The sequence below is a fragment of the Nyctibius grandis genome, chromosome 5, assembly GCF_013368605.1.
Source record: "Nyctibius grandis isolate bNycGra1 chromosome 5, bNycGra1.pri, whole genome shotgun sequence".
NCBI lineage: Eukaryota > Metazoa > Chordata > Aves > Nyctibiiformes > Nyctibiidae > Nyctibius > Nyctibius grandis.
Window position 1 is genome coordinate 84,538,858 of NC_090662.1, and position 15,034 is coordinate 84,553,891.

General features: G+C 42.3%; 1 protein-coding gene across 1 annotated transcript in view; it reads right to left on the reverse strand.

Annotated features, from left to right (window-relative positions):
- Positions 1–31: 31 nt before the first annotated feature.
- The window catches only part of IRAG2 (inositol 1,4,5-triphosphate receptor associated 2), a 41,429-nt gene continuing 26,426 nt past the window's right edge, over positions 32–15,034 (reverse strand). The window contains exons 24-39 of the mRNA XM_068401687.1: positions 12,334–12,380; positions 12,186–12,250; positions 11,943–12,059; positions 9,327–9,415; positions 9,121–9,181; positions 6,497–6,551; positions 6,383–6,410; positions 5,677–5,817; positions 5,099–5,233; positions 4,129–4,276; positions 3,162–3,205; positions 2,410–2,487; positions 2,241–2,305; positions 1,681–1,782; positions 1,403–1,507; positions 32–298 (exon numbers count right to left, since the gene is read on the reverse strand). Coding sequence (XP_068257788.1) covers positions 55–298; positions 1,403–1,507; positions 1,681–1,782; positions 2,241–2,305; positions 2,410–2,487; positions 3,162–3,205; positions 4,129–4,276; positions 5,099–5,233; positions 5,677–5,817; positions 6,383–6,410; positions 6,497–6,551; positions 9,121–9,181; positions 9,327–9,415; positions 11,943–12,059; positions 12,186–12,250; positions 12,334–12,380 — 1,524 coding nt within the window. The 3' untranslated portion in view covers positions 32–54. The remainder of the gene's footprint in view (positions 299–1,402; positions 1,508–1,680; positions 1,783–2,240; positions 2,306–2,409; positions 2,488–3,161; positions 3,206–4,128; positions 4,277–5,098; positions 5,234–5,676; positions 5,818–6,382; positions 6,411–6,496; positions 6,552–9,120; positions 9,182–9,326; positions 9,416–11,942; positions 12,060–12,185; positions 12,251–12,333; positions 12,381–15,034) is intronic.

Genomic DNA, 15,034 nt, shown 5'->3' on the forward strand with positions numbered 1-15,034 from the left:
TCTCATACAGTCGTCCAGAACTTGGAAATACAGCTACAAAAGTCAGAACCTTTGTTATACTGGGGGTGGTCCATTGTGTTGAAGTCCTGTATACGGCCACAAGAGTTGCTGTAGTGAAGTCCAGGAGTCCCCAGTTCCGACAGGTGCTGCGTCTGCTGGTCTTTGAAGAGACAGCCCAGTGAGGAAGCTGGTAAGAGCAGCAAGCAGCACCAGGATGGAAACCGAAACCCAGAGAGTTTTGTTAGCGTTGGAAAAGGAAGTCTTGAAATGGGATACCCACGATGACATTAAATTGTACCTGCACAGAAGAGTAAGTCAAAGAGTGGTTCAGTTTTGCTTCAAAACTTGGAAACCCTCTTCCCACCCCAAAAAAACCTAAAGCAAACCAGACCTCACAAAAAACCATACAGATCCTTAACTATCAAAAGTGACAAGGTTGTTACTGTATTAGGAGCTACATACAGTGGTAGTTTACATTCTGGGTTTAAAATGCAGACTTTGGTAAGCATGTTCTCAATAAGCTATTTAGGTGACTGACCCAACTCATAAGTCCACCCACGTTCCCTGTACCACACACTGTTTCTGAAGAGGATTCACAAAAGCTGCCTTGCAGATCATCAAGAAACCTTGCTTGTAGAAAGCGCTGAAAGTACTGGCCTTACGTTTTGTTGTTTTTCTAGGGCTTTGGTGCCTTCCTTGAGGTTAGGGAGAAGTTTTACCCTCACTGGCTATCCAAATCCTAGACCTCCCAATGACATTGGGTAGCTCCATCCTTTATCAAACAATAGAAAAAAATATATCTGTTCTTGCTGTCTTCTCAGTTTTACACACTAGCATAATTGTCTTGTCTCCCCTTCAATCAGGAATGCTCACAGTGGAGGCTCAGCATACGATATTCATATGGAATAAACAGCTTCTCTGCAGAGACAGCAGACCTCCTTTCCTGTAAGGCAGGGGCTTCTGAGGGATACGTGTTTAGGACAGCACTCTTCCTTGACTTGGGATATTCCAAGAAATTAACTGGAGCAGTCTGGAGTTAGTCTTGATAACTATTTGTGTCTCTGTGTGTGCCAAAGCTGCTGTTAAGTTTTGCACAGGCCTCAAATCCTCAAATTATTTTTACAAGACTACGTGTTAGCATGACCTAGTGGCCTAGCTGTAACAGCTGTCACAGAGGAACCAAAACAGTCGGGATCATAGCACCAGGCTCCTCTTTACATCACCATTTCAGATGAGTAATGAATCCCTGGTGGGGCAAGCCTCTGGCACCTGACAGTACTCACTCCCAGTTGGTTTGTTTAAGTTGGCATTAACAACCAAACCAAAGCTACGGCTTTGCTTCCTCTTCCCATGTCCACCACCTAAACACTGCTTTACCTCATGGTGATGTGAGAAAACTTACGCCGACTCTAGGTTCCATTTTGATGAATATTTTCCTTTTTCAGAGATACTTTCCTTCCTTGACAGTTCTTCTTGTACTTCAGCAGGTGATTCCGACTGCTCATTTCTATAAGCAAGCATCAACAGTTCCAAAGCTTTTCCAAAAACCATTCAATTTGACAAAGCTCACAACAAGATGGCTTTGTAGCCCTGATCGGGTGGCAGACAGTTAAGAGCTCCGTAACAGCAAACCAACCAACCCTGCATGTGCACCTCAGAGGAGGTTGCTGTTGAACTTACTTTGTTTCAGAATGTTCGTCTTCATACTCTGCCCAGGAATAAGTGCTAATGAACCGCTGTAGTGAAGGGCGCTTCTCATTTTGCTTTGCTCCCAGTCGTCCCCTGCCATATTTTAAAGACATTTTCCTTAACTTCCCCATCAGATATATAGCAGGAAATTAGAAATGCAGCAGCAGCCCACTCATTTGGGTAGGCCTTAGACAAATAAGTTTCAAAATTAGTTACCTGAAACTAGGATTATTAAAAAAAAAAAAAAAATACAAAAACCAGATCCATCAATACCAGCTGCCTAGATTTCATATTTTAGTTCTAAAGCAATAAAAAAAATTACCTCAGCTTTCTTAAGTGTTGAGAGTTTTAAAAAACACAAGTTAAAAAAAGGAAGAGCTGTTACATTTAGTCACAAAGGCTCATTTACCTATTGAAACATGTAAAACTAATGTGAAAGGTGTAGCCTAAACATTATTATACCTCAAGATGCTCCATAAGCTGCTTAATACAGGCACAGTTCGAGTTGAAAAATATTTAACCCTATTCAAAGACAAGCCCAAGTGACTTACCAACTGCTTGATCTCCTGTTGAATTTATCACTCCTTTCATCTCCATCAGGTTCAAGGAGCTGGGCCTGGAGAAGAAGTTTGACACACTTACTGCATCGGCATTTTTGCACTTCAGCCTAGCCAGTTTTGAGAAGGTAAAGCGCCTCGCCATCTGGGAACCCTTACTTACCAGCGGCAACCCAATACCTGCATTTCCAGCACTCCTAGGCAATGTTGCAATGCTAACTCTTCGAAGGGATGATGATGGCTATACAAACAAGAGGCATTACTGACTCTATCAAGGAATGACTGAATTACTCACTGATCACATAATCACATACCACCTGTTTTTATACAAACTGTATAAAAATAATAGATGTTGATACTTAGCTTGAAGTGACACGCAAAGAAGGATCAAATCATAAGCACAGCCCAAACGATATTCTTTAAAGCACCATCTTTCCATATTAACTGCTTTCCCCCCGCAAGCATCTGAAGTGAGGCTGGCTACACAGCTTCCAGCAAAATACCGAGATTGAAGGCATCTAAATTCTCCTAATGGTGCTCACGGGAATTCCTACTGTCAATTTGAATTGCTCCTATCTATTTTTTTCATCTCTCTGTGCTAAGCTCTTCTGTAGCCCCGATGAGAGAGCCATATATGAACAATATTTCTTAACCATTGCATGAGAGCACAGCCATTTCAGCTTCTGTGAACACTTTGTCTTCTAAGTGGGACCACATGCAGCTCCCTTGGGTTGGTGGAAGTGACTGAAAAAAATATATTCTCGTGTTTGATGACATCAGCCTGTATTTGAGACTGAAAACTACCAAGTCAAGCATGTAGCAGAGCACCAGCACGTGACAAGGCAAAGAAAAACACATACACACACACACAAAATATACACTTGAAATTTCATGTTAAACTGTAATGGCCATTACCTTAAAGTTAAAAGGATTTGGTAGCTTTTTATTCGTAGATTCGTCTGTGAAGAGATCAAACATCAGAAAGGGTTACAGGAATGCAGTGAGCTTTATTTGCAACTAAAGGTCTGACCTTTGGCACTATCTGTTTAAGCGAAGAGTGTATCAGAGTACTCTCAGAAAGCAGAAATGAGATTTCAGGGAAAAGCTTTCTATTTCATTAGACAGGTTCATAATATTCGCACATTATATATCCTCTACAAGCATCAATTTCTGTTGCTATCATTAAATGTATTCTTCTCTTATCGAGACAGTGTCCTGTTACAGGACAATCTTTTACAGCCAGGAAGGAATAGCCCATGATTCAGAAAACTCCTGTGAGGATTTTACCAGTGTGCAAGGCTTCCCTCTCCGTTTTTTTTTAAAAAAAAAACATGCTCTATTTTTCAGAAGAATTTAATCTTTCTCTGGCAAAGCCACAAGTGCATAGCACCATCTGAAAGCCTGACCACTGTACCATCTACTTAGAGGGGGAAATTCAGAGCACCTGCACTTAAAGAGTCAGTCATTCTTGTTTAGAAAAGAGCAGGAAGCATCTGTAGAGAGCAGTCGAAGCTCAGCTACTTCAAAATAGCTACTGGGAATGCTCCACTGTGAGCGAGCACTTAAATTCACTGCTCGCAAGAAATAAGATTATCACAACCACATGCAACGCACTGTTCTAAAAGCCAGAACATTACTTCATACTTACAATGTTTCTCCCCATCCCAAGATTCATGACAGTTTACACACGTGTAATTTCAGAGTTGTTTCTAATACTGCTAGTAAATTGCTATTTTTTTTTTTCCTATATTCTTAGGAAAGGAGATAAGACAGTCATATAACCCCTCCACCTAAGCTTCAATTAGATAAGGATCAATAAGCTTCAATTAGATAAGGATCTATCTGTCAGGTGCTAGAAAGAGGAAAGATGAAGCAGCTTTACCTCGATCTCCAAGAGAACTAAAGGATCTCTCATTCTGGAGCAGGACCTGTTTCAGCTCCTCAAGTTCCGCGTGTTCTTTTGCGTACATGCGCTTCAGGTTTTCCACATGTTGAATCATTACTTCCACAGCCTTGCTGACACGGCTCTCCTAACAGAACAACAGCAGGAAAAAGAAGTGGCTCTTTGAGGAACTGCATCGTGTTTAGAGTTTAAGACTTTTTTTCCCCTTAACCGTCTATTCCCATCTTGTATCACAATGATGAAAGATCCTCTCATTTTTGTCCACCCTTTCAAAGTTTCACTACAACCCATCTCTTGACACATGCCCAAGTTACACAGGTCTCATTTCTCCAGTGATTACTCTTATCCTAAAATAAATTAGTCTTCATTTTCTGAGCCCTTACAACTCCTCCCCATCTCTGATCTACAGTCTCAGCTGCCACCACACATTTGCTAGTATTGCCAACTCATATTTTCATGCTGTTCTTTGGCGTCATACACAATTACACATAACATTTGAGCAGGTCTCTAAATTTCCATAGATTTAACTTATTAGCTGCTCTTTCCATTAGGCAGAGAAGTACCATTAGAGCATCAAGACTATTGTTGCCACATTGCATTCTTGTGCTCTCTACTGTATACATTCCTCTAATGCAAAGTTTTTCTGGATTTTTGTTTATGGTGTTTTATTTGTTTGTTTTAAATCAGGACCATATCTCTGTCATGTGTTTTTACACAATGCTAGTGCAACGTAGCTGCTCTCACAGTGCCTGGGATTCCTTATAACACCAGAAACAGCGATCTGAGAAGAGAGAGCCAGGACTAAGCCGTACTGGTAAGCCTGCATTACATACACGAGATTCCCAAATCTAATTCTGGAATCAGAAGCCTAGTAAACAGACACTGCTATCCCTCTACACCTAGAAGCTTTTAACATTTGTACAAAATTCATTTACATGGAAATGGTTACCTGATTAATAGCTCCCAACATCTCTGCTCTACTGGCAACTCGGGCTGCATACTGGCTAAGGAACTGCAAACTTTTCTGCAACTTCTTAATGATCTCCTGCGCTTGTTTATCTTCCTCACACAATGGAACTAAAGCCTAGAAGGCATATTGGTAAGAAAAACAGCATGAGCTATTAGTAGAGAAAGAAGGGTGAACCCAGCTGATGACACTGACAGGTTGTGTTCATGCCTGCACAGTCAAAAGAGCAGCATCCAACATCCTCAGTCAGTGTAACTTGGTACAGACCTCCAGTGGGCAAAGAATTCTGTTTACCTAGCATAAAATCAGCTGAAGACAGGGGTTCTTGCCAGCTGTTTGTGCAACAAAAATTCCCCACTGCCTGAGCACACAATACACTCAGAGAAAGGTTACCCCTTAAATGCCAAGTCTCTCATATTTCCACTGCATCACTTAAGAACTTCGTTCAGATTTGCTTATAACGTATTACACACACACATGCATCCTAAGAAGAGACACACAGAGAGACACTTTCACAACCGTTCTTCCCATCCACCCTACCAGCTTTGGGTAATACTAACCTCTAACATCTTTACAGCATTTGTGATCTCCTTTTTCAAATTTTCTTCAGCCAAGTCTCGGGACCTTTCTTCAAGCCTCACTCTCTTGTCCAAGGTAAACAAGTCACATTTAAAACCTAAAGACAACCTCAGAAATTCAGCCTGTTGTCAGAGAGGAAGAGATTTCAGAATAATCCAAAGTGATGCAGAAGCTTTTAAAGTAGATCTGAATACTGACATGACATTTGGGACTATACCCCACAAACAAAGTTATAGGAGAGATACAGAATAGAAAGCAAACACGGTCCACTTCCACAAACCCAGTCTTCCCATCTGTAGTGACGGGGGAAATAATCTGCAGCCAGAATAGCTGATATCCTGGCAGCACGCAGTGTGCCCTCTGTGTCTTTTGACAAAACTGTCTTAAATCAGCACATTCTGCCTGGGAGAAGGTCACAGCTATGCTCTTTCAAGCTTGCAAACAAATGTATTAGTAGCAACAAATCTTTTGTTCAGTTTTACAGATTGCCACCTTTTCTCATCCCATCCCTTCTAAAATTTCCATTGGGCTTGGAAAGACAGATTTCAGAAGCCAGCTTATAGAAATACATCCAGTTTAAGCTACTCAGCATCATTCTTTTATATAGGACAAGATATTAATCAGGCCTTATCAACAAGATCTTTCTGTTTTCCGACATACTTAAGGATACAATCAGTTGAGACTTACCTCCACTTCTTTCTCATTAGGAGAGTCACTATAGGATAAGAAGAAGCAATCATGTAACAGACTGCAGCTTTAAATTCATACCTACGGGTGATTATTGAAAGTCAAAACACTTACGGCTCATTTTGCTTTGTTTTATCTGCTTTAATGCCACCTGCAGTGGGTGAACTCCCTGAGAAGAGAGGAGAAAAAAATATTCTGAAACAGAAGTGAAAAAACAGCCTCCCCAAAACAGCTTGTAAAAGTCTTAAGCTCCAACAGAAGCCACTGTTAAAGATTTCCAGTGTTAAGCTCTTGCCAATAAAAACAATTTTTGTACCTCAGAGTACGTTAGGGTGTCAATAAGACAGCACAGCACTCTCTCTTGTATAAAGCCTCAAAACTTAGTTGTTTAGTTGGCTTCAACTGGCATTTAGTTAGTACAGGAATGGTTAATTATAGGTTTTGGTTTATGTCCCCAGCCCATAGGTTCAGGATGTTACATGACTTACTACATCACTAACTTTCAGTGAACTCCAAAGGCAAAAGGTGAGGTGATTAGAAGAGATGTCTAAGCACAGTTCAGTAGAAACATCATCCTGCTTATCAGAATCACAGAATCACAGAATCACAGAATCACAGAATCACAGAATCACAGAATCACAGAATCACAGAATCACAGAATCACAGAATCACAGAATCACAGAATCACAGAATCACAGAATCACAGAATCACAGAATCACAGAATCACAGAATCACAGAATCACAGAATCACAGAATCACAGAATCACAGAATCACAGAATCACAGAATCACAGAATCACAGAATCACAGAATCACAGAATCACAGAATCACAGAATCACAGTTAGGGATTGGAAGGGACCTCGAAAGATCATCTAGTCCAATCCCCCTGCCGGGGCAGGATTGCCTAGACCATATCACACAGGAACGCGTCCAGGCGGGTTTTGAATGTCTCCAGAGGAGGAGACTCCACAACCTCTCTGGGCAGCCTGTTCCAGTGTTCGGTCACCCTCACCGTAAAGAAGTTTTTCCTCATATTTAAGTGGAACCTCCTGTGTTCCAGCTTGCACCCATTGCCCCTTGTCCTGTCAAGGGATGTCACTGAGAAGAGCCTGGCTCCATCCTCATGACACCTGCGCTTTACATATTTATAAACATTAATGAGGTCACCCCTCAGTCTCCTCTTCTCCAAGCTAAAGAGACGCAGCTCCCTCAGCCTCTCCTCATAAGGGAGATGTTCCACTCCCTTAATCATCTTCGTGGCTCTGCGCTGGACTCTCTCTAGCAGTTCCCTGTCCTTCTTGAACTGAGGGGCCCAGAACTGGACACAATACTCCAGATGCGGCCTCACCAGGGCAGAGTAGAGGGGGAGGAGAACCTCTCTCGACCTGCTAACCACACCCCTTCTAATACACCCCAGGATGCCATTGGCCTTCTTGGCCACAAGGGCACACTGCTGGCTCATGGTCATCCTGCTGTCCACTAGGACCCCCAGGTCCCTTTCCCCTACGCTGGTCTCCAACAGGCCTGCCCCCAACTTGTACTGGTACATGGGGTTGTTCTTGCCCAGATGCAGGACTCTACACTTGCCCTTGTTATATTTCATTAAATTTCTCCCCGCCCAACTCTCCAGCCTGTCCAGGTCTCTCTGAATGGCTGCGCAGCCTTCCGGCACATCAGCCACTCCTCCCAGTTTTGTGTCATCAGCGAACTTGCTGACAGCGCACTCTAATCCCTCATCCAAGGCATTAATGAATATATTGAATAGAACCGGTCCCAGTACCGACCCTTGCGGGACTCCGCTAGACACAGACCTCCAACTGGACTCTGTCCCATTGATCACCACTCTCTGGCTTCTTTCCTTCAGCCAGTTCACAATCCACCTCACTACCCGATCATCCAGACCACACTTCCCCAGTTTAGCTGCGAGGATGCTGTGGGAGACCGTGTCAAACACTTTACTGAAATCAAGACAGACCACATCCACAGCTTTACCATCATCTATCCACCGGGTAACATCCTCATAAAAGGCTATCAAGTTGGTTGAGCATGACTTCCCCTTGGTGAAGCCATGTTGAGTGCCCCTAATGATCCCCCTATCTTTGATGTGTCTAGAGACAGCAGCAAGGACAAGTTGTTCCATCACCTTTCTGGGGATGGAGGTGAGGCTGACCGGTCTATAGTTACCCGGGTCCTCCTTCTTGCCCTTTTTGAAGACTGGAGTGACATTCGCTTTCCTCCAGTCCTCAGGCACCTCTCCCGTTGCCCATGACTTAGCAAAGATGATGGAGAGTGGCCTAGCAATGACTTCCGCCAGGTCCCTCAGCACCCGTGGGTGCATCCCATCAGGACCCATCGTATTATCCCAAGCTCTAACTAGCAGAGAGGATGCTGCTTGACAAATCTTTGGGGAGAGCAGGCATGCCAGAACGGTTTCAAATATCCCCACTCCTTTGCAACTCCTAAGAAATTTTCCCTCCTGTCTAGAGGAGGATGGAGCTGGTTAGATCAGTGTCTGTAGGAATCAGAGAAGCAGGTTTTGCACAATAACATTTTCCTTCTCTCCACTGCTAATCCATTTTGATCTCTAACTGCAGCTACTATTCCTTAAAAGAAAACCCACTCATAATAATTGGTGTGGGGCATGCAGCTTTCTGCACCTCTTTACACAGCTCTTGACATGGGTGACCAAGGCATGCACTCCACTGAGTTACACGAATGTGCTCAGCAAAAACCTTACCTTTCCTACTGGGAACCACAGCTGGTGCTTCCTCGCTCTGCTCTTTATTGTTTTTCTTTTCCTGGTCCGCCTCCTAAAGGCATATCAGAGAGTAGTTATATCAAGGGACCAGCCACAACACAACTGGAGGGGCCTGTCCCCTCCTGCAGCGTTTTTCTTTGTCACTGCTCAGCCAAACCAGTTGTATGTTTCGTTCTCACTAGGACTCTTACCAGGTCTTGCTTTACAATGTTTTGAAATGTAGTTTTGCGTTCTTCCATCACGGGGTGGAATTCCTTCTCAATCAGATCTGCTCCTGGGGAGAAACATTCCCAAAACCAAAAGTAATGATAAAAACTAAACAAGCCTCCAACACCCAGCGTACTAGCCATGGACCCTGAAGGGGTAAAAGAAATTGCAGCAAATGTCAGGAGAGGGCCTTGAGAAGGAGAGGCAGCAAAGAACACTATAAAGACATAAAGGAAAAAAGTGCGACAATAATTATGTTTGGCTTGGAAAAAATCCCAGTAAGAAGTGTTAACATGTCTACAAGTGAGAATATTATTCCTGGTTATAGTTGCTCTAGTTGAAGTTGCAAGAGTTACAGTAATATTCCCTTGGATAAATGAATTTCATAGAATGGTTTGGGTTGGAAGGGACCTTAAAAGATCATCTGGTTCCAACCCCCTGCCACAGGCAGGGACACCTTTCCTCTAGACCAGGTTGCTCAAAGCCTCATCCAACCTGGCCCTGCACACTTCCAGGGAGGGGGCATCCACAGCTTCTCTGGGCAAGCTGTTCCAGTGTCTCACCACCCTCACAGTAAAGAATTTCTTCCCAATATCTAATCTAAATCTACCCTCTTTCAGTTTAAAACCATTCCCCCTTGTCCTGTCACTACTTGCCCTTGTAAAAAGCCCCTCTCCTGCTTTCCTATAGGCCCCCTTCAGGTACTGGAAGGCTGCTTTCATTATTTTGCTACCAGCATTGGGGTTTTTTTGTTATTTAAAGAGACAGTTTATGATTAATTTTTATTTGGAATTCTGTAAGCACAGGAATACGTAAAAAAAAAATCCCATGTACAAACTAACAGGAGAAGTGACAAGTATTTGTAATTCTCTTCTTTCACGTTACGGAATATCAGATGAATTCAAGAAATAGATGCTACTTCAGCTGCTGTTACAGATGAGCTTGAGCTCAACCAGGTCATGAAATGTATACACTTGTGGTATTTCAGGTGTCCATAAGCTTCAAACATAGTCTGACACTTGGACTGTCCTTTGTACCTAAAAACTGACCTAGCAGGGTGCTGATTGAGCCAACAAAATAACTCTTTCCCAGAAGATGAGTGGTAATGAACTGATAAGTTCAAGAACTGATGGTGCCAGTTCAAATGTAACACAAACTTTCAAGTACAGCAATTTAGAAAAGCTTTAAAGCAGGCAAAAATAACCCCCAGGAAGACAGCTATTAAAAAAGATTTAAAAAGGAAAATATTTAAGAGACTGTAGAAAGTCTAAGAGTCACGCTAATTTCTCGTGTAGCAGTAACTCTGGTAGCTATTAATACCTTTTAGAACATCTAGAAATTTTTTTTTCTTGGTTTATGTAGTCATACACACACCCCCACACACAGATGCAAGCCAAAGAAACAGCACAGGGGAAAAAAACCAAAAAAAACAAAAAAACCCCAAATAAACCCAAATAAACCCCACACCTTCAGGTTTGAAGTGCTTTCTCTTTTTATCCTTCACATGAACAACCACCTCTGCTTAGCACTCCCTTTTGTCCCCACTGATTTTTGCAGCAGTACTACATATCAGACCTGTCTCCCAAGCACCTTTAAAAGACATTGTGTGGTACTAGCAAAAACCACAAGTGGAGATTCATCAGTGTCTCTGTTTTGATACTAGAAGAACTTTCTATTCAGAGATGTACAACAGGCAGCAGGATTCTCAGACTTGAAAGCTATTTGGACTCTTTCTGATCTGTTTTGCGTATCTGTTTCCTCCTTGCCAAAGGCACCTAGACCGCATATGAAAATTAACAGTAGAGGCAAATTAGTAGAAAGAAAATACGTTTAAGTGAGGGGACTGAATTAGATTTCAGGAAGACAGTACTAAAGAAAGAAACAAAACCAAACAAGAAATGACGACGAAGCGTCTTATATTTAGGTAAAGGTTAAAAAATGGTCACAAACAAGCATGCACATGTATTCTGTGCTGATTATTCAGATCAGTTTTTTTTAAAAATAGCTTAAATAAACTGTGTACACATACTCCAGTTTTGTTTTACTTTTAGTTTTGAAGTGGAAGAAGCACCAGCAGATCTAGTAAGATTAATTCTTCTGGGTCTTTAGGACTATAGTGAAAGACAGAACCATACAAAGGCCTCTATCCTCATCTCTCCTCTTGACCCATCCCAGCTTCTTGTGCTCTGAGCACCAGTTTTGAAAGAGAAGAATGTGTTATCTAGTCTAGCTGTGCCACTAAATGTTTTAAAACCATGAAAACATTCTCTCTCCTCCCAAAATTGCCTGGGCTTTAGTAGCCCCACAATGTTTTGCCTCATCAAGCAAACTTCAAGATTTCACTAAGTTATTTCACGTTTACTTCTTGCTGTGCTGTAGGCTATCTACCTCCTGCAAGTAGGTAAAGCCTTATTCCTACTCAGAGTTTCAGGGAGGGTTGAGAGCCCTCGCAGGCAAAAGTACATTCAACAACAGAAAATCACAGGTTGTCATTAAGTTATTTTTCTTACTCAGCTTCCTCACTTCAAAGATGTGCTGGAAGCAAGCCATTTCCTCACTGCGTGAGTGCCAGTGCGCTGCAGCAGTTACTGTACCTGATACAGGACCAGCCGGATCCTTATCGTTGTTTTTCTCCATTGCCACGGAAGTTGGCACATCTTCCTCTTTTTCACGTGGGCGCTTGGGTGATTTTTCCTCCATAACAAGGCAGCCTATAAATTCAGGCAACAGAAGACAGAGCTCTTACTGTTCAGTAAATGCACAGACTTGAGCATCTCTATTTCCAAGGCTTTCAGTGCAAAAAGTTCACACATCTGTGCCCCAAATTAAGGGCTTACCTGTCACTGGTGCAGTGCTTTCCAAAGAGGATGTAAGAACTTCTTGAGGTGCAGTTAAGTGATCACTGCCAAAATAAAATTCTTTCAGATACTCATGGATATTACACAATCTTGATAAAGGCTTTTAAAAGCTTGCACAAAAGCTGACCTGGGTGGGATCAGACTGGCTGGTAGTGTTGGCTCTGTACAATCAATCTTAATGGAAAGAGAAAAGAGTTAGTATCAGGGAAAGGGTTGCCATGTGAGTAGAAAATTTGCATGTCAGTTTTAATAATTCCCCCAGCTGTGCCTAAATTATTTCAGCAGTGAAGAACTAAGATGGTAAGTGCATGCAGATTCATCTGCTAGTCTAAAGCCACCCATACATACAGTATGTGGTTAAATATGTTATCATCTTTAGGAGTAATAACTATGTTTCTGTAGAAATTTATCTCAGGAATATTGTACTTAGAGATGTATTTTCGTTCCTGACTTCATGTTTTGCTTCTAACACACATTTTCAAACGACCAACGTACATGTTACCACGCCACTGTTCTATCTTAATGCTGTGCATCAAGATATATCTATTTTCAAGGTCTTGACCTCAAACTTCACAAGCTCATGTTCCTTTAGCTGCTACAGTGCAGTTCTGGACCAAAGTCTTATCACATCACAGACAAAAAAACCATATCCTCTTAAGTCTTTTAATATGGCGAGGGAGATACCGAATGCGAAATATCCCTCTTCCTCATTCACCCTGGCTAACTCCAGCTTGCTTGAGTTGATAGATTGGTCTCTCTTTATGGGTGAAAATACAGGGTGAAACACAGACTTAACTCTTTAAGTCAGTAATGACTTCTGACGAACTCCACCCACTGCTGAAGATAAGTGCTAAATAGAAAAAAAAACCCCAAACCTATCTCCCATCACAGAAGGTATGGGGCTAACCTTTGGGTAGCTCCCTATATATCAAGTGTGTGGAAGTAGGAGGGACACAACAGGAAAACCAGATCAGTGAGTGGTCATCTATGTTCTAGTATCTTCCCTTCCCCCTCAAACATCCCCAGAGGATCCAGGAAAACCAGCGAAGTTGAAAAGGAGGTGACCAAGGCCCCCAGTCACTTCCAAGATAACCAACTACTACCAGTATCATTAAGTGCCTTCTCTCTCCTCTCCACTCCTCCACCCATCGGAGCTCAACTGTGCTCGCAGAGCCTTGCCCCAGCCAGATGAATGTTTCCTCTAATGCAAATCCAGGCTATTTTTATTCTTATTTGAATTGTCTATTAAGCTTAAGGAAGTAGAGCATTGCATTTGCCTTGTTTACGCCATTAGGTCTACAGGAGTATTGGAGAAGGAGAAGGTGAAAATGAATAGCATGTTGGAATGAAAACAGAAGAAATCTAAAAAGCTTTTCAAACAAACACACACACATACCCCCCCATACCACCCAAACAAACAAAAAACCTTGCATCACCTGGAACTGACTAAAGCAATACATTATTCTACATACCCTCTTCCTCCCCAGGTAATCACATGGTCAGTGGTTTCTGTTTGCAATGAAGGAAAATTGTCAATTCTGTTTTTAAAAAACCCACGCTGGCTATTAGGATTGCAAGCTCCCATGGATTGCACAGGGTACACTTAAAGAGAAAAACACTACCACCACCACCCCCACACACACATTCTAGGTTTCCTAATAAAATCTGTTTCCACAGGACATTAGAGAATGGTTCATCTTTCTAATGAAAGGATTGTGTCAAAGAACATCCTGCAGTACAATCCTAATCAGTTTTCCCCCCTCCATCCATTTGATTACCGAAATAGTCCAAGAATCCTCATCACAGCAGACAGATTCTGGCCACAGCCTTGTATGGCTCCTCTCAAACAAGCATTAACATTTTGAAGACCGATCATCTGGTTTTTAGACTTTCACATTTATAAAGCAAAACGAATATAAAAAAAACCAAGCTTCACCTGGCTCTCACAAGACCTCCTTTATTAAACAGCCCCTAAACTCCAATGGCGACAATGCTTTGACAAAATAATTTGAGTTACTTACATGCTGAAGGGTTTGATCTGCTCAAACATATCTACAACCACAGCATAACAAAAAAACCCAAACACACTAGTGAGACTTTTCCTATCAAACAAGGATATTCAAACTTTGCTGCACGTCACAGCTTTTAGAACAGATACTGGACACAGCCCATTTGCCTTTTCTCTGGGGCAAGGTTTAACATTTTAATTTTTCCCTCTATAGAGTATTCACATGGAAAGTTTATATGAAAAAAAAAGTAAAAATGAAAAATGACATTTCTGAGCCCAGCTGGAATTATAGAAAGCCCCAGAGCAATGAAGCACAGACATTTCAAACAACTTTGCAAAGCTATGACTTTCCAGAAGGACTGGATAAAGCAAGACCCCTTGACTTTACCCCCTTTAAGGCAGCTTAAGTAGTAGCAGCACAAGCTAGGAGTTCCTCCCCTGCTCTACCCCAACTGAGCAGTGTGCTGAAACCACAGGCAGTCCCCATCACTCTTACTTTTTACCCTCACTGCACTTTCTGCCTTGATTTGCCGCTACAACTGGACTACTGCTGCACTTGCAGGTACCACACACCAGCTAGGGTAGGTTTGAGGTTGCCCGTCATTAGTCTTGCAAAGGTTATTTCCAGGTTCACAGAAACCACTGACCAATATTCTTCAATCATCACCACCAACGCTGGAGTTTGTAAAGCTAATTAGAAGCCCTGCGTGGCATGGCCGAGGTCTAGATTTCAATAGCGAGTATTGTGGCACAGAGCACAACTAGGTGTGCTGAGCTGCAGCTCATCTTGCTGTTGCCATGAGAAAGCTGGCTGACAGCT